This window comes from Chelmon rostratus, chromosome 3 (genome assembly GCF_017976325.1).
Source record: "Chelmon rostratus isolate fCheRos1 chromosome 3, fCheRos1.pri, whole genome shotgun sequence".
In the NCBI taxonomy this organism is placed as follows: domain Eukaryota; kingdom Metazoa; phylum Chordata; class Actinopteri; order Chaetodontiformes; family Chaetodontidae; genus Chelmon; species Chelmon rostratus.
Window position 1 is genome coordinate 22,911,855 of NC_055660.1, and position 18,595 is coordinate 22,930,449.

General features: G+C 46.3%; 1 protein-coding gene across 1 annotated transcript; it reads right to left on the reverse strand.

The window, feature by feature from the left end:
• Positions 1-366: 366 nt before the first annotated feature.
• LOC121604069 (girdin-like) lies at positions 367-18,534 on the reverse strand. Its single transcript, XM_041933469.1, has 29 exons — positions 18,472-18,534; positions 18,304-18,395; positions 16,672-16,777; positions 14,192-14,261; positions 13,504-13,562; positions 13,333-13,416; positions 13,060-13,200; positions 12,696-12,874; positions 11,575-11,656; positions 10,588-10,746; positions 9,640-9,786; positions 9,316-9,460; positions 8,321-8,998; positions 8,019-8,224; positions 7,715-7,909; positions 7,141-7,271; positions 6,895-7,036; positions 6,612-6,785; positions 6,222-6,383; positions 5,754-6,031; positions 5,511-5,654; positions 5,228-5,414; positions 4,719-4,864; positions 4,412-4,504; positions 3,639-3,832; positions 2,720-2,800; positions 1,928-2,182; positions 1,704-1,769; positions 367-1,472 (listed from the first exon to the last, which is right to left on the reverse strand). The coding sequence occupies exons 1-29, from the start codon at positions 18,532-18,534 to the stop codon at positions 367-369; spliced, it is 5,565 nt and encodes a 1,854-aa protein (XP_041789403.1).
• Between the last annotated feature and the right edge of the window lie 61 nt (positions 18,535-18,595).

The window sequence follows — 18,595 nt, forward strand, 5'->3', positions numbered from 1 at the left end:
GTCACAACACCAATCTAATTTTTAATGGGCAAAAGAGGAGATCTATCCATACGTCATTCACTTATATTAAACAGAATTTGTGCAAATAGAGAACCAGAATGGAAAGATAACACTGTGAATCTCTGGATCTATACTCAGGTTTATTAATGTGCTGTAAAAGCTGGTAATGGTACTAAAGCAGAGTGAAAAAACATTTTCTTTACACTTTTTAAGATTAATGTATACTCAGGTAGTCAAAATAAAATGCAAACATATTACATTACAGTGACTTAAATTGTGTGCTTCGGTCGATGTGATGGAAAGTGGCCTTGCAGCTCCCCGCTCCAGAACGGCAAAACATTTACATTACTGATGTGACAGCTGCTTTCATGCAATTGTGAGCGGCCGGTCCTTCTCCTCCAGCCCTGCCGCATGTTCTGCATTTTGACTCTGCTCACTCTCCACGCTGAGCGGCGTGTGCGGTGTGTTAGGACGACACTCCTGGCTCTCAGGTGCACAGTTTTGCACCAGGGGTGGATCCAGACAGTGAACGGTCTGGTTGTTGCAGAGGGCATCCAGACTAGTCGTGGTTGCGACCCCAGACTCACTGAAGATCGTGTTTGAGAAGACAGAATTGAAAGTGAATGAGGAGCCAAAAAGTGACTCCTGCACAGGGGACTTGGGGTGGTCTGTGGGAACAACAACTGTTGGGTCTCTGGGAGGTTTGACTGGAGGAATGGGCTCAGGCTCACTGTTACTGGTGTCTGGTTCTGGTTGCTGCTGACTAGCTGCTTCCTCCTGATAATTGCGCTCTTCTAAAATCTGGACTGATGGCGTGTCAGACTTGGCCGTCACCCTGCAGTCGCTGTTCACGCTGGAGCGTCGGGATGATCCCTCTGCTGTGGAAATGACGCTGCTGGCTCGGGGGAGACTTTTGGGTGACCTGGGCCCTTTCAGTCGCCCCTCTTTCCCCAGAGGGGTGGAGAAGCAGTTGAGGCAGCCAGACATTGAAGATGACTTACCCTGAACATACAGCACTGTGATAGGTGAACAAACTGAAGCTCGGGTAGTCTCGGCTTTGCTAGAGCACAGTGTTGAATTCACCCCGTTGAGCCCGGGGTTTGTTTTGACCGTGCCTCCTGAATCTGACGAGCGACGTGTCACTTTTCCTCTTGACCCCCTCCGGATGCTCTTTGTTCCCCTTGTGAGCCAGAAGTCCTGAGAGAGCCCAGGATCTTTCTGTTTTGGCATGAACTGGATGTCTGAATTCTGACTGCCAGTGGTGGGAATGGTAGAGGCCTTCTCTTTGTGCTGCTGCTTCAGTGTGTGTTGGGGGGTGGAGGTATCGCTGGGTGGCTGGTAGGAAGAGGAGGAGCGGCGTGATGGGGGCTGCTGCACAGGGCTGCTGCCATTTGACCATGGCTCATTTTCCAGACTCAGGCTGAACTCGCCGCTGCTCTCACTTTGGGCTCGACTCTGTACGCCATTCAGCCCTAGAAAGAGATTATGATGTTATTTTAAGAGCTGCTATATATGAATATTCTTCATGACCAACAGGGGGCAGCAGAGTCTTTCAATAACAGTTACTTGTCTTTCTGGGCAGCATAGAGATTAACATGAAACAAGGTCATGATTGCAATTTGATGGATTTACTCTAATTCCTGAGCTGGTAATACATCTGTATGCCTGCTGAATCCTCTAAACGAGTATCCACAGGGCTTTACCGTGATTCTGCAGCTCGTCGTTGTCCTCAAATCCAGATGGCACAGCGCTGTCATTCGAATCCTTGTCTGTGGAGCATAACATGAGAAATCACTGAATGGCTGTAAGAGATTGAGAAAGAGCAAACAAGCGTGCTGTCTTTTCACTCCTCCCCTCTGTACTTTATTCTAGTGTCTAACTACTGAACATGACATCAAATAAAACAGTGGCTCGTGACTGCCTCTACCTGTCACCCAGAGCTCAGACACGTCTGGAACAGTGTCGGTGGTGTCAGTGGCTGTGGTGGTGGTGATGTGGTCAGATGGTGGAGAGGTGGGATGATTGAGGTGGAGGATGGACAAAATGGATGTCGTAAGGGATGAGGTCAGTGAGTTCTTCCTGTCCTCCTCCACATCAGCCTGTGACCCTTCCAGCAGCTCTGAGCTGCCTGCCCACCGCTCCTCCACCAACGGGGCCGAGGGGTACGCCAAGCTGCTCAGGGCTGCGTTGATGGACCGAGGAGTGGAGGAAGTGGGGAGCGGATGAGGAAGGGGGGACAGACAGGTGAATTGGTCATGGAAATTAGGAGGTCTTTTCGTGCCATGGCACACAGAGACAGGGGTGGTTTGCATCCTCCATAGGATTTAAAATGTTTCCCTACAGTGCAGCCGTCTCCTGGTAGGACAGAGCTCATGCAGCACCAGTGTCCTCCTGCAATGCAGCATTTCTGTGACCTCTATTAACAACATACCCCAGATTGTCTTCAAATATAGCTACCCTGCCAGAAAATGACTGGTGCAGATGCTTAAAGCTGTAATTTTAAGTTAGTGCGGTGAAATGAGGTCGTGATGGACAGAGCACTAACATATGGCTGCTGATTTTACACCTGCTGGCAAGCATCCTTGCTGACAATGAAGAAGTTGTTATATCACATAGCAGATGGCGAAAAAAAGCATAGATTCACTTTTTATCAAGTTAGCAGTGACATAAAAGGCTACAGTCAAGATGAGGTTTGACGCCGGACCACAGTCTTTCTTACACATGGAACGACGGAAGAGGGACTTGACTTTGTCTCTGTCCTTCAGCCTGTTCCTCATACGGGGAAACATTTTCAGAGGGGCTATTTAACAGCAAGTGCAGCCACGTGGGAGGTAGACAAAAGGATGGATGCAAGTGGAGAGAGGGATGTCAGGGAGGAGAGGGGTAGGAAGGGACGGAAAAGACAAGGGAAAGAAGGAGGAAAGGCAGGAGTGAAGAAATACATTAACAAACGAGAAAGACACAGGGGAGACATACTGAGGAAAGTTCACACACATCATGCATCAGGAAGAATGACCCTTTGGACATGACACACACACACACACGCACTAGCACGCACGCACACACACACACACACATTCTTGCTTTTAAATAAACTGAAATACCTGCAATATTTATTATTTATTATGCAGACAGAGCTTTTTCACTGGAGACATGCTGACATTTCTGATTTCTGTGTTACTAAAAACAGAAGTTTGGAGAATACTGAATTTCTCTCCATTACATTTCCAGCTTTTTTAAAATTCAGTTAATAAAATGGAGGCTGAGACTCTGATTAGGTCACACTGTGTGTGTGACCAATGAGCTTAAAGAAGCTAACATGGCAACAGCGCATGAACACTTTTACTTTACAATCCATTTACTTAAAAAATGCGGCGGTGGAGGCAGAAGTTTGGTCAAATTTTGGGAGAATGTCTGTCCTACAAATGCAGCTTCATGTGGACATGAATCCCGTCTCTGTCCTCTGGCTGTGGGCTGGACCTTACGTGAACACACTGAGAGATGTATGTGCCCTGCCTCTGATGATGATCTTACTTCCTGGTCTACGACTGAAGCAGCAGCGACGGGGGCACTTTGGTGCTTTGATTCCGCCAAGTCAATGGGAGATGATCTGGTGAATTCAAGAAGGTCATACTCACTGCTGCTGCGTTGGGGTGAGATGGCATCACCTGCTGGAGTGGAGGCTGAGCTGATGAAGGAGCTGTTGTCGTGACAGAAGTGGTGTGGCTCAGCCACGCCTGAGTGTGTGGGTGTGGGTGGGCGGTCGGGTCCCTGCTCACAGCTACTGGATTTAATCAGCTTCTTCAGTTTCAGAGTGATCCAGTTTCCGCGTCTGTGGAAGGGCAGATATACAAGAGGACACAGAAACGGAATGGGACACAAATAACATGTACTGGGAGGCCTGTATTGGGCACCAGGCGGTCAATCATCAATCATGCAGAGGTGAGCTAGAATCGCACTGAATGTTTGTTTAATATTTGGATTAAATAAGTGATGCTAAAAGCTGCAATTTTCTATATTAACAATGTTCTGCTACACATAACAAATGTGTCTGTGAAGGGGCCATACATAGTGACAGACACATACAGAATCATCATCCAGCTCTGCGATTCCTCTCAGGTTTACTACACTCCAAGTGTCTTGAAGCTCAATGTTTAGGTTTCACGGTCTGCAACTTTACTGTTTTTGTTCACTCTCACTGCTCATGGTGGCGTTTTTGGCTGGCAGGCAGCTCTACCTTTCCAGGCAACAAAAGTTTTATTTCCCTCAGGAAGCTGGCAGAGACCAAAAACAGAGCTGTAAAAAATCGGTTAACGTGGGTTCAAAAAACGGTCTGCTAACCAGTTAGCACATGGACAAACATGTCCTGCTGATAAGGAAACCATAGTCATCAGTATTATAGACAACTTACCTGCGAGGAGGTGATGGCTCATAAAACTTGTACTGGTCCATTATCTTTTCCTCCAGCTTCTCCTTCTGCCTCCTCAAATCATTAAGCTTGTCTCTGAAGAGAGACAGGCAGAGAGAGAAAATAGCTCAGTTATAATTATGGGCCTGCTGTTGATTACTCTGGTATTTTGGAGCCCTGAATAGGCAACACGTTGGGCTGTTTGTTTAATGCATTAGCTCACAGACAAATGTCACACGCTGTAAATAAACATGCTAGATCCCATTTAGTGCTACATTATCTTGTCATGGTGTTGGCCCTATTTGCTTACATGTACTGTCGCTCTTCAACGTGAAACAGATCCTTGCTCTCCATAGTCTGTTCCAACAAGGTTCGGTTCTGTAGCATCAGGGTCTCGATCTGGCTGAGCAGGTGGCGATTCTCCTCCTCCAGGTTGCCCTTCAACTGGCTCAGCAACTAAATATCCCACAGACAAGCGGGCATACGTGCACACGTGTGAGCATGCACACAAAACACACACTCATGCAGTTATTAAAGGTGCAATGTGTAAGAACTGGCCACCCGCTGAATTCATACTCCAAACAAATAAGGGGCAGCATATCATCAGAGTTCTGCTGCTAACTGTGGCATTAGCTTTTTAGCTCAGTTAGCCATGCAGCTAGTGATCTTATTGGCTGACTCTGCCAAGACTGAGAGTGGAGGCCTGAACAGTGGGTTACAGCAGGGTCAGCGCTGGGGTGGCAGAAATTAAACTAGTTATACCAGTTATATCATATCATAGGCAATACCACACCAGCACAACCTGCTGCATGTCAGTACCTCGCACTGGTTGGTGAGCTTTGTGGAGGTGATGTCCAGCTGCTGAAACTCCTTCTTGAGCTTGGAGAAGTCGGCCTCCAGCCAGGTGTGCTCCAACTTGGCCTCATTCAGCTGGCTCTTGAGCTGCTTGTGGTCCGCTGTCAGCAACTCGTTGTCGTTAAGAAGCTGACGGTACGTCTGGTTCAGCCTTAAAAAAGAGGTGCGGTGATGTTTATCCACGCATTGGCCTAGGCGTGCACCTGTGTGTACGTGTTCCAGCTGGCCCATGATTGTGCCTCCTTACCAGTCCTTCTCGTCACGGAGCCGGCAACATTCAGCAGCTGTGGTCCTGTGCTGCTCTTTCTCCAGAGCCATCCTCATCTGCTCCTCCTTCAGCGCCTTCTCCAGGTCCTCTAGCTTGGTCCGCTGCTGCAACAGGCTGTTGTACCTAAAGATACCGCCAAACACACACATGAACATCTCGTACCCCATGACGTGACAATTCTTCCACAGTGCCTTGATTGCGGCTGTCTCTCCTTTAACCCACCTGTCCTGCAGCGTGCGATGCTCCAGCTCCAGTGTGCGATGGGCGTTTTTCAAACAGCCATGCTTGCCCATCAGGGACTCACACTCCATGGCCTGCCGCTCGTGCAGAGCTGCCAGTCGCTCGTGATCTCGTAATAGCTGCTCGTGAACACCACGCAGCTCTTCACGGTCCCGTAGGGCGCTGTCCCGCTCGCTCTCCGTCCCCGACTGCTGCTGCTGCAGCTGAGCATTCTGGGCCATGAGGGAGGCACTCTGTGAGTTCAGAGTGGATTTCTCCACCTGGAGAGGAAAGGGAGCCAGTTGATTAGGAGTTAATGTGGCATGAATGCTTTCAGTGTGTGTGCTGTCAGCATGCATACTGATGCAGAGGCTTATCAAAGAATCTTCCAGGACTCTATCAGCAACATATGTGTGTGCACACAGGAGCTGTTAAGTGTACCACAGAGAATAGCGTGTGTTGCAGTGGCACCTGTAGGTTAGCGTTGTGTGTCTGCAGGGCTGTGTTGTTCTCCTGCAGTGAGGCAGCCTGCCGCTGCAGGGCGAGGATCTGAGCCTGCTGGCTGTCAGACTGACTCTCCAGCTGCTTCAGCTGAGCCTGCATAGCCAGGCGCTCTGCCTCCAGTGTCGCATTCTGGAGAGCAGAGAGAGAGAAGGGGAGAACAGAAGAGAAAGAGGGAGGTAAGATACTGATAATACTTTGACAAACTGCAGAGAGAAGAAGTACATGACATCTTCATGCCCTCTGTACAGGTCTATTATCAACATAAATCAACATCAAAAGCAAATGCTAGTGTGTTTAAGTACTAACAGTATAAGGGTATAAATTGTTCATCTACTTTGATAAAGGCTAACCACTAACATTCCTCTCCACTTCAATGAGACGGTCTTTGAGCTTCAGCAGTTCCTTGGTGGCCTCCTGGCTTTCACGCAGCCATTCGCTCATTGCTCTGCCGGTCTCTCTGGGAGGGGTGGAACTTGATGCCGTCAACTCTTCCTCCTGCCTCTGCTGCAGGGCCTCATAGCTCAGCTTCACCTGTGAGGTCAAAGAGGCCAAACACTTGGATCTGTGACAAAGTACAATGCATTCTTCTCAAATGTGACACTAACAGGCATGCAAAGGTGCATTTTATGACATGACTTACAGTCTTGAGCTCCTGGCGCAGCTGCTGGTTCAGGTTGGAGGATTCCTGCAGACGAGCCTCCAAAGCTGCCATCTTGTCCTCTTTAATCTGGAGAGATTTCTTCAGAGACGACTCAAACTCAGACTCCAGCATCTTGAACCTGCTGCATAGAGGAGAGAATTTCTGCGACATTATAACACTCCGCAAATTCCTGCCATATTCCCTTCAAAAATTATTAGATGGGAACTCCAAGCCGTATGCAAGCACCTGTTGTCTGGGGCCTCCTGTTCAGCCAGCTGTGTACCCTCCTGGTTCAGGGCCTTCATTTCCAACTCATGGGCCAGCCTCTCCAGTTCATTGTCTCTCTGCTGGGTCTTCAGCTTCTCACTCACCAGCTCCTAAAGTTAAATAGTATACCTGCATTACACTACAGAGCTTCTTTGAAGAGACATTCATGAACATGCAATGACATTTTGGAACTGATACACTCATTAGCCATTTGACTTTACTATTAAGGAAAATATTTTTTTGAAAATGTTGAAAGTCAATCTGCAGGCCTATTTAGACAAATGTGTCATAGAGTCAACAGACCATTGCACACGTGGTAGCCTTCACATCAGTTACAGTCAATAGTTAATCCAAAAAACCCATCTGTCATTTTTCAAAATAAATGTTTGTACTTCGAGTTTGGTGAGTTGTGGATCTTTGTGAAATCTTGCATCTGACCAAATCACAAAATCTATCGAATGTAAAATCTGAGTGCCTCTGTAAAACACATGCACGCTGCAGCTGTAGCGTTATCAGTGAAGTGAGTCAGGATGATTATTTCCTCAGTCAGCACCTCTCTGAGCGTGGCCAGGGTCCTCTGGTCGATAGCCGCTTGCTTGGTCAGTTCTCTGTTGTCTCCCTCCAGGCCTTTGACCCTCTCAGCGGTCTCTCTTAACCCCTCCACCTCCTTTGCAAGAAAACGCACCTCCCTTTCCAGGCTGGCCATACAGACATTGCTGCTGTCTAAATTGGCTTCCTGGATTTCAGCCTGAGACAGAGGAAGGGAGAACAGAAGCCATTTATTCAAGGGCAGTGTAAGCCTTCCAAACATTATCCTTCCTATCTGACACCTTGCCCTTATATAAATGCCTTCCTACCTGCTGGCGGAGCCGTCGATTCTCTTTCTCTAGCTGCCTCTTTTCCCTCTCCAGGACTGTGGTTTCCTGCTCCAGGCTTTGCTTCTCTGTTTCCAGTTGCTCCAGGCGTCGTGCAGAGATCCGAAGTTCCTCTAAGGTGGCCTGCAGACTCTGGTTCTCTGCCTCCAACTCCTGAACCTCTGCCTCCAGGCGCTGAACTTTGCGGTCTAAAGAGATGGAGGTAGAAGAAGAAATAAACTAACTAGTATATGCATGACTGCATGGCTGCAATCTTTAATGGTTATTTGATCTTCAGAACCTACCAGTGTTGTCGAGGGAAGCCTGTAGATGCTGATTAACCGTGTCCAGGGCCCTGCACTTGGCCTCCAGCCGCTGTGTGTACTTGTTGGCATAGGAGGAACGTGTTGGCAGACCTATGAAGATGCTGTCATGGCAGGGACTGCTGCCCTTGGAGCCAGGGGAGTGATCACGCGATCCCACAAAACAATGGAGCCTGTTGTGACTGTTTTCTAAGACTTCCAGATCCGACATCAGCTCTTTGAAATGATCTCCACTGTCTCCCTCTTCTAGCTGTCCTTTCTCCTGAATATGAAGGTCTGGAATATCTGTGAGGAGGATCTCACTCTGGACTCCCTCCAGCTCTTCTGCATTCAGCGGCTGATGGCAGTTTGAATCTCCATTCAGCATCGGTTGTGTTGCTGATCTAAGTGGGAGCACATTAGCGCAGTTTTCCATGTTCGAGCAGGAGGTTTGCAGCCCTGTGGGCTCACCTGTTGACGAGGTGCAGTTGTTGGTGCTACGCATCACCTGGAAGACATGGTCACACTCAAGGTGGTGACTATGTTTGGGCTGTGTGCTGTTGTTCATAGAGGCAGCTCTGAGTTCCTCTATGGTCCTTAAGAGGCTTTGGTTCTCCTTCTCCAGCTTCAGCATCCGGCTGCGGGTCCTCTCACTCACCTCCTCGCTCAGAGTCTGCTGGCCTTTACACAAACACATGATGGCAAATAACTGAAGGAGGTGAGGACGTGAGACAGACAGAATGAAAGACTAGCTATAAATGCTTAAAGGAGGCACGAAGCATTTGATTAACAGTAATCAGACTTTAGCAAAAAGCATTACTGACATCATAAATTTGTAAATCCTAACTTACAGTGTTTGGTGAAACTTCTCCTGGTCCATGCACATGCAGTAAAGGAGCTGACAGTCCAGCTCATGTCTCAGCATGCATTCAAAGTGCATGCACACATGCAATCGATCCCATCCACTCACTTCATCATACGGTATCAGCAGCTCTTACCTTGAGAGTTGTCGGTGGTCTTGGAGAGCTGCTCTAACTCCCAGCCCAGGTGCTGGGACTCCTCCATGCTCCTCCTCTGAGCCAAACACAGAGCCAGGTTCTCCTCCTGCAGCTCCTCTACGCGCCTCCGATCTGCCTCCTTCTCCTGAAGTGAAGACACCAAGTATCGGCTCAAGTTCTGTCCAGCTGCTGAAAGGCCTAGAGGGTCTTTCAATCTGAAAGTGGACTTTGCTTTCTAATGTTGAGTGTGAGCTGTTTTTGAATCTAACACAAGGTAACACAAAGATAACAAAGACGACACGTCCTTGTGTGCAGATGTCTGACCTGCTCCATGTCGTGGACCCGGGCCTTCAGCAGCAGACTCTGCTTCTCCAGCTGGTGGATTTTATCTGAGCGCGCCCTCCAGCCTGCCAACTGGTCCTCCAACACCTCTTTGGTCTCCTGTAGCATCCTGTTATCCTCCTTTAGCTCCTGAAACACAAAACAACTCTTAGTTTTACAGATATTTTACCTTCTTTATCTGGCTCTTTATTTCCATCTTTAATTTTTCTTGTCCATATCTAAGGAAAGCTCAACTCATCTTATCATTCAATAAATAATTTAAAAATTCTTCAACATGTGAATGTTGGAGCATTGCCTGAGTTTTAGATTTGGGACTGATCCAACCCAATAACCGTGTGGGATGTGTGGGATAGCGTTACTGATGCAATTCATTTATCGGATGTTGGACTGAGGTCACTGATCCACGTACTGACCCACATTCCAGTCTACTTCCTGTTAACTCATTTGATAGGAGTTTTTTATAGTGTAGATATTTATTTCTCTACACAGTTCTTGCACTTTTATTTCAAATATTCACTTTGAAAAGCTTATGAAGGAGTTTGCCACAGCACCCTTTGAAATTCTCTTATGATTTTGAACTCATGTGTAGAAATCTACTTCCTTGTAGCTGATGTGCATTCATTAAAGGACTTGCACTTTGCTCTAGTACACCTGTTTCTATGTAAAGCCTATTTAACCTACAATTAAAACAAAATGCTTTGGAATACATTTAAATCTAATGCACAACCTCGTGCAACATTTCTACCAGCAGCAACAACAACAACAAAATAATAATAATACTAATAAAGAAAAAAGAGCTTTGGTATCAGCATCAATAACAGAATTCAGGTATTGGGATCAGATCGGATCAGTGCATCCAAGCTCCAACCATATAAATTCAAAATCTATGTCTCAAAATTTACTGCTAAAGTGCTTCAAGACTGCATCAACCTCCACTTTGGCCTTGTAGAACTCCATCTTGTGCAGTTGCTCCCTGTAGCGTCCCACTTCGCTCTCCAGCTTGTCCGCCTTAATGGCTCTCTCTCTCAGAGCGTCCAGCTCGTCGCGGTAGGTGCGGGCTGCACGGGCGTCTACAAGCAGCTGGGAGTTCTGGTGAAGGTTCACACAGAGGCACGATTTGCAGCAGGGTTAGCTCACACAACCATTCTTTCTCAACTAGTCTTTACTGTGGGAAACTTCCTTCAATGAAGTTTTTATATTGACTGTAGACCAGTTGAGGACCCGTGTTGCGGCTCCCAACTCTGCAGTTCCCCATTAGCTTCCCCCCTTTTCTAGCTTTTAGTATCATTCAGCTCATTGTTGTGGTGTTACAGACAAATACTTTATTGTTTTGGTTCTGTCTCACAGCTCTAACCAACCTAATTTTGAGGTGCAGCAGGCAGCTATATTCTGCAGGCAGTTACGATAATCCCACTGTGTGCTGTCTGCCAGACACCAAAGGGCACACAAAGTTAGAAACTAGCTGGAGCATTGAGTAGCTAAAGGGCCAGATATTTCCCTCAGAAGTTGGTGAAGACTAAATCAGAGCTCAAAGGAGAGTGAATACCAGACTTTCTACATATGCCTATAAATAAGCGGCTGTCAACCTTAGAGGACGTTAATATGTCAGTGTTTTTCCAGCTTTTTCCGCTGCCCTAAAGTGGCTGAAAAATCAATTAATGCTGCTTTCGTTTCCAGCGTGGTCACTGGAAACCACGCTAACCTGTACAGCCAGCCTAGGCCACACACACTTATTCAGACAAATCCACATAATCTTTAGTTGCATCTCTGACTCAGAGTTTAGAGGTTGAAATTTGCTGTCGAGCGCTTGTCGAGCAAAGGATGGCGTGCAGTAATCTGTGTAATCTGCAGAGCAGTCAGGAGGTTACTGTGTGTCACCATCAGAGGAGCTGCCATCTATCCTTCTACTCTTCAAACCTCCTGCTGGATCCTCTTCAGCTCGACCTCCATGTTCTCCAGCTCATGTCTGCAGTCCAGCGTCTGCTCACTCTTCTCCTCTCTGGTGGTCAGATGTGCAGTGCAGAGACATAAGCAGGTGGGCTGGTTAGTAACTAGTACTAGTAGTTAGTGCTTTTCTGCAATACTGTTATGTATATTTAAACACAGCAAATAACCAAATGCATGAGGGAGCACATATATACATACATGCATTCCCCCCTTTTATTAGTTTTTCTATTTTCAAATGCTGAGTGGCAAATTCAAAATGATAAGCAGGCTCTATTAATGATAATATAAAGGTTCAATAAATCCCACTTTGTTTCTTTTCCCACGTTATCGAGCCATTGCTGGTTCAGATATATATGCACATGAAAGAAGTGAAAGGCCACGGCCATTCAAAAGTTCAAAGTCAAGCCATACTTGATGTTTTATGTGACATTGTGTTTGCTCAGACGCGGCAATGTGAGAATCTGTGCATCCCAACAAGAGAGGACAAAGCAGCTGAGAAGACGGGATGGAGAGCAAAGATGGAACTGAGGTCTCGATCGGATCAGGGTTAGTGTGTTGGTGTGTGTGTGTGTGTGTGCGCGCGCACATGCACTATCCGCTGAAATTCAGAGGCAATGTGGGTCAGTGGTAGTGCACAGCCATGGAACCTGCCAAGCAGGCAGGAATGTGGGCCAAACTCCCCAGGGCATCTCTTATCCTGTAGTATCTCTCTCTCTCTGCCTCTCATTCACTCTGTATTGGCAGTTCCCCAGAGGAAGGGCTAACTCTTTACCAGCCATCCTGATACAGAGACTCATACTAAACTAAGAGACAATATCAAACCCAACAATCACTCACTGTGGGAATGGACAGCTTCTATCACTGAGTGTGTATTCCCACACCATTAGAGCTCAGAGCAACAGTTTTCATTTGCACTAAGACGATTTATGACTGTGAAATTTTAAAGTAATTTTTTTCAGTTCTCCTAATTGCATAAACTACATGCAGAGACCTTTATTCTATTTCTCCCCGTGATACTTTCTCATTTAACTGCATTGTATTTTTATTTTTAAACTGCACTATTTATTTTTCTCTGTCCACTAGGTACTCACAGTTCTTGTCTTAGTCGTCTGATCTTGGCCTTAGAGTCGGCCAGCTCCACCGCCAGGTGTTGCTGAGTCCCCGCCTGCTGCTGCTGAAAGCTGGGAGAGTAGCTGGCAGACTGTGGGCTGGAGGGGCTGTTGAGCAAACTAATCACACCTTCCTTCTCCTGCATGAGATCCGCAATAGTCTGCAAGAAAGATCACTTTTAGCATATGACTCAATACTCTGTAGAAACTGTTTCGACCAAATATGAAACTTCATGTGCAAAATATGTTTGGATTCACAGATAAGCTGGCAAACTCACAGAAATCATGCAGTTAATATGCATCTCTTAAATAATCCGAATAAATGGTGAAAGAAAATCGAACACACCTCTAGATGTGCATCCCTCTGTTCCAGCAGATGTCGGAGGTGCGTGGCCATGCTCCTCGCCGCGGCCTCCAGCTCATCTGGGTGCACCTCACTGGACTCCAGCCACTGCAGATCCAGCACGTTCTCCTGACTGTGGGTCAACTGGTAAACATGGGAAGGGACAGTCAGCATGGCAGGAAAAACTGCAATGTGTAATTTGATACAAGCGCGACTACACACAAGCTACGTTTCTGCTGTGGCGTCTGAAAGATTGTGTCACATGACGTCAGGTACCTCCTGAATATGTGCCGCTATGGCAGCCTTTGTGTCAAAGTCAAGCGTCTGGATCCTCTCGATGTACTCCTCTTTCTTCTCACACTGAGCGTAAAAATAGAAAGAGATTTAGATCTGCACAGCCCACGCGGTCTGCGTCAGGTTTCCTGCACACAAATCGTCAGCCTTTACCTGGACTGCACATCCTAACAGCAGCAGCAAAAGCTTCTTTATTTCCTCCAGACTTTGTTCTGCGGGGAGGGGAAAAAGTTCATTGTATGAAATAAAACTTAGCAGACTGAAGCAGTGAGGGCTGCTGGCATGGATTTAAGTTGAGCTGGTGAATTTGGGTCACCACTTGCCAAAGTCTTACCATCACAAGCCAATGTGGTTATCAGACTGATAGAGTGCAATTGAATTAAAGCTGTATCAGAAGGAGCTAAAGCAGTTTCTCTGGGAGGAAATACTATAACCGTTTTCACTGCTGGGAAGCTTTTTCTGAGGAAAAATTCTATCTGGTTTTCACTGGTCATTACTCATTTTGCACTTACTTTGTATTGTTGCAATGCAATGAATAACTCTATCAATACTAGTATTTTAATTTAGTTTCATTGGCAGGGTTGTTTTCATGGTTTTTCAAATAAATCACAAGTCACTTTGTTAATTAAATTCTCTTTAATTTGACCAGTCTAGCAATGATCCCCCAAAGGACGCAAAGCCTTACACATGTCCCAATCTAAGGTAAATTATGGGAAATCAATGCAGCGCTTATTGAGTGTCAGCAAACAGACTAATCAGGCTTCCAACCACACACTGACTTAGCAGCTCCAATAGAAAGGAGAGATGAGGAATGGTCTGAGAATCCTTCAGAAGAGCATACCACAGTAAGGAGTCCTGCCAAGCAGCAACACGTTTGGCAAAGGAATCATGATTAATTGTCTCAGATTATCCTGCAAAAAAGGAAAGAGAGAAACAGAGAGAGAGACGAGGGAGATGGGTCGGGAAAGGGGAAGATAAACACATTTTAGGCCAAACTGAAACAAGGGCAGAATACAACACTTCTTGAGGTCTGGCCAAAGTGCTTGAATGGACGGGGACGTATGTATGTACAGCACATAGCAGCTGCTTAAACACACGTAAAGAAACCCAGCCAACAAATGGAGGAGCGCTCTGAAAGGGTGGGCGACAGTGCCAGTTTCCCTGGTGCGGTGGTGAAATCCACCAAAACTGTTCAGCCTTGTATCAGGCTGTAAGTGGCTTACATTCATGCAAGTGTGTACAGTATGTGTGTTTTGTGTGCGTGTGCAGTGTAATCATGATTGTTAATAGCTCCTAATGATGATAAGTGACCCTGTACAGTTCAGGAAACTATTAGTCATTCCCATACGGACGGAAAGCTGCAGTTGACTGGAGTCATTTAGTCTTTGATGTAAAACAGTCCAACCTGAACCAACAGTCGTGTTTTCCAGCGGCTGCCACCGTGAAAGTTCAACTGACTGACCATTAATCTCCTATCATCCTCTCCTTCCCCAACTTATGTATGATTATGCTCTGTGTTCTACAGAAAACTAAAGAAACAAAGCAATGTTTGGCATTTTAGAGCCAATGGGTTTTGAGAAGGTGAATACAGACTCAGTGTTGCAAGATTTTAGCAATACCTCTAGGATGGCAATGTCAATTGGCTGGTCCATCACTTTGGTTTACATTGGTTTAAATATCTCAACAACTGTTGGATGGATTTCTTGGGGTTTTTTGGGGGGCTTTTTGTCTTTAGTTGGTAGTGCGAGAATTGGGATGACATGCAGCAAACGAACCTGAGTGAACAAACATCGAACCCGAGCCGCTGCAGTGAGAACCCATCCTTAGTACAAAAGCTGTACGAGGTGAGCTGTCGGGGGGCCTATTGAATGGATTTCTGTAGTTATTTTCTGCAATCTATTCAGTTTTGTATACATTCATGGTCCCCAGAGGATTAAGCATATTGACTTTGGTGGTCCCTGACTTTTCCTCTAGTGCCACCATGAAGCTGACTTTTTGTTTTTCAGTAAAATGTGGATTGAATGGATTGCCATGAAATTTGGTGCAGCATTCATGGTCCCCAATTGATGTATCGTCATGACTTTGGCGGCCTCTGATTTTTCTTCTTGTACCACCATGAGGTTGACATTTGGGATTTTGACTGAAAAAGTCAACAACTATTGGATCGATTACCATGAAATGTGATGCACCCACGTTTCCCTCAGGACATAATGTAAGAACTTTGGTGACCCTCTGACTTTTCGTCTGGTGCCATCATGGGGTCAAAATAGTTATTTGTGCAATACTGTTTATGAACAAATGCCTCCACCAACCTGTACTGTGGTTACTCCTAATTAGCAAATATTAGCATGCTCACAGGCTTTACTGAAACGATGACCATGGTAAACATTATACCAGTTTAACACATCAGCATGTTAGCATTGTTATTGGAAAAATCGTAGCATTCTGACATTAGCATGTTTGTAAAAGCACCACTTTAGCAAAGTGGAGCCTAACAGAGCCGCTTGCATGGCTGTAGAGACTCTTCAGCCTTATTTTTTAACCAGAGGAGAAGTGAAGTCCTTCAACTGACCTCGCAACATAAAAATAACCCAAACTGGACCAGAATGGGTGTGATGTTCCTGTGACAGCCCTACATCCACTTTTACTGAAGTGCACTTGATGAAGAGTTATTTTAATATGAGCAAAGGCACAAATAAAAAGCTGCAGTCTGTCTTAAACAGGATGTGTTTTAACCAAGAAGCAGGCATACATAAATTATGTTTTTCCTTCTTGTTTCCATATGTTAATCCTTCGCAGTGCTAGTTTGAAGTACGTGATTGTCCTGTCCTAACTCAAAGCACTTTTCTTGTGATCTTAACAGATTTTAACAAAAGAAAGCTTAGCTGGAACTGTGCTTAAGCACTCTGACACAGACAGAAAATCAGAGACTCAACATCAGGGGGGTCTGCCCATGAATCTCGTGACTTCACATGTCACTCTAGAGCTCCGTCTGCCCGACGCTGCGACTGCAGCTTTGCTCCGGCTCTCTGCTGCGCTCCAGCCTCGCCCTTGTGCTGATTACACAGATGTGTACATGGCGAATATTTAGGGCACGCATCTTAAGAGGAACTAGTTGATCTGCTGGGACACAAGTGCGACCAGCTATCTGCTCTGCGCATGCGTGAGCCGGTGCGTGCGTGATGGATGATGCAAATTGAGGCGGAGTTGAAAAATCCAAATCAAATGTTGAGATATCATAATCCAATGTAGATGGAAAGCTTAGCAGTGAAGCTTGGATACATTATATAACATATTATATGGCTGAGAAACAGAACTCACCAGATAAAACGTCTTGATTTGCTGGATAAGGAAGTTGAGGTTCTGAATCCTCTGACCTGCATCCCTGCTCATTTTGTTTGCACCCTGAGGTGCAGCGGAGGGATTTCTGACAGTGGCACAAAACATACAGTAAATGCATTTTACTTGACATTTCTGTTATTCGCATACAAACAAACGGTTGTCAGTGGAATGGAGTGAGAGGGAGCTGCGAGCTGGCACAAGTCTTGGCTCAAGGATGGCCCTGAAAACATGTATGAGGTCTCTATTCATTCCTAACTTTAGCCTGCGTGACGTCATTCCTTTCAGCCAGCGAACTGGGCTGTTTTCGAGCCAAACAGGGTGGCATTAAACTTTCCACCCAAAGGGGACCCTTTAGCTGGATTCTTGGGCTGCTGGCACGGGCCCACTGCAGTCTGGGCTTGAACTGTAAAACATTATAGCTGAAATGTTTCTCATTCACGGAGCTTTGTGCTGTTTTATAGGTCAGACTTCACCTTGTTGCTCAGAAAAGGGAATAAATGTATTCTAAACCTGGGAAAAAGGTACAGAGAGAGAGACAGAATGGATCAATGAGAGACAGAGATGCTGCACATCTCTGTGCTGTTTTTCCTGTTTCTGTGCCTCCTCCTCCCTCCCATCTGTGTCCCAGTGCCGCTGAACACCAGCAACAAGGCCCTAATCCCACAGGGTCTCCCAATCCGGGAGATTATCCCGCCTCTTGCCCTCCCCTCCCCTCCCATGGATGCAGCATTGTTTTGCATTTAGAGCTGGTTATTGTGACCCTGGGGGATAAGTGGGATGACTGGATACTGTAGACTTGGGGTGGCTAGACAGCATTATCCACAAGTGCATTAGGTCATCAGTTTTTTACCCTTTCTTTGCAACTCTTCAATTTCAGTTCTTACTCTACCGTGAAGAGTCACTTCACCCCGACAGGGCGGCTGTAGTAAGCGTTAGCTCATTGAAGTCTTCAACATATATCGCAAACTACCACAGGACTATAAGTCGGTGTTTGTTAAGGGTGAGGGTAATTCTCTCAGAACATAAGGCACCCAAATCATAATCTCTTAAGTAGCATCTTGACTGTGTCTATGATGTCCCTCATGTCTTGGCAGCTCTGGTCCGTTTGTAGATTTGCTCCTCTAGGTGATGCCCCTCAGTGTTGCCCTGAGGATCTGTAACGTTCATGCTAATTCTGCCATTTCTTTTGAGAAACCCTAACCTGTAAGCAATGAGGGAGTTGCATTCAAAAACTGCTGCAGACTACAAAGATCCCCTTTATTGCTGCAGAGCGACAAAGCCAGTACTGTCGGTGCCTGGATAAGAATGCAGGCAGAAGCTTGATACTGTATCAGAGGCTGCTACAGATGGCATGAGGGGCAAGAGACACCTAAATCTTAAAAAAAAGAAAACTTTTATTGGGATGATGAACATGCACCCACTGACACTTCATCCAAGCTTTTTCCCTTTAAACCTCACAGCTAATCATAACTTAATGACTGATCCTACATCAAGTCTATGACAGCCAACAGCTCCACAACACATCCATCTGGGCACCGCTCACCACCTCCATCAGAAATGTGACAAATGAAATACGAGCTGCCAGAACAAAGCTGGCGTGAGGTGACTTACATTTGAGCCATTATGTCATTCAGAAAGACTCCGTCCAGTAATTCAGAAAAGTCCAAGTGCCTGCCCCCATCATGTGGCACAAATGTCCTCACCTGAGTAAGAAAGACATGATGAGAGGCTTGGTATCTCAGTGTCTGGCAGGAAATGAGAGCCTCCCGCATTACTCACCCAAGTGACAAGTGGGCTCAGCATGAACTGATCCAGACAAGGCAGAAAAACTCCACTCTCCATGGCCACCGAGGTTGCGGGTGATCAGTGCGAGCAGAATATCCCAGCTGTTTCGAAGGGGACC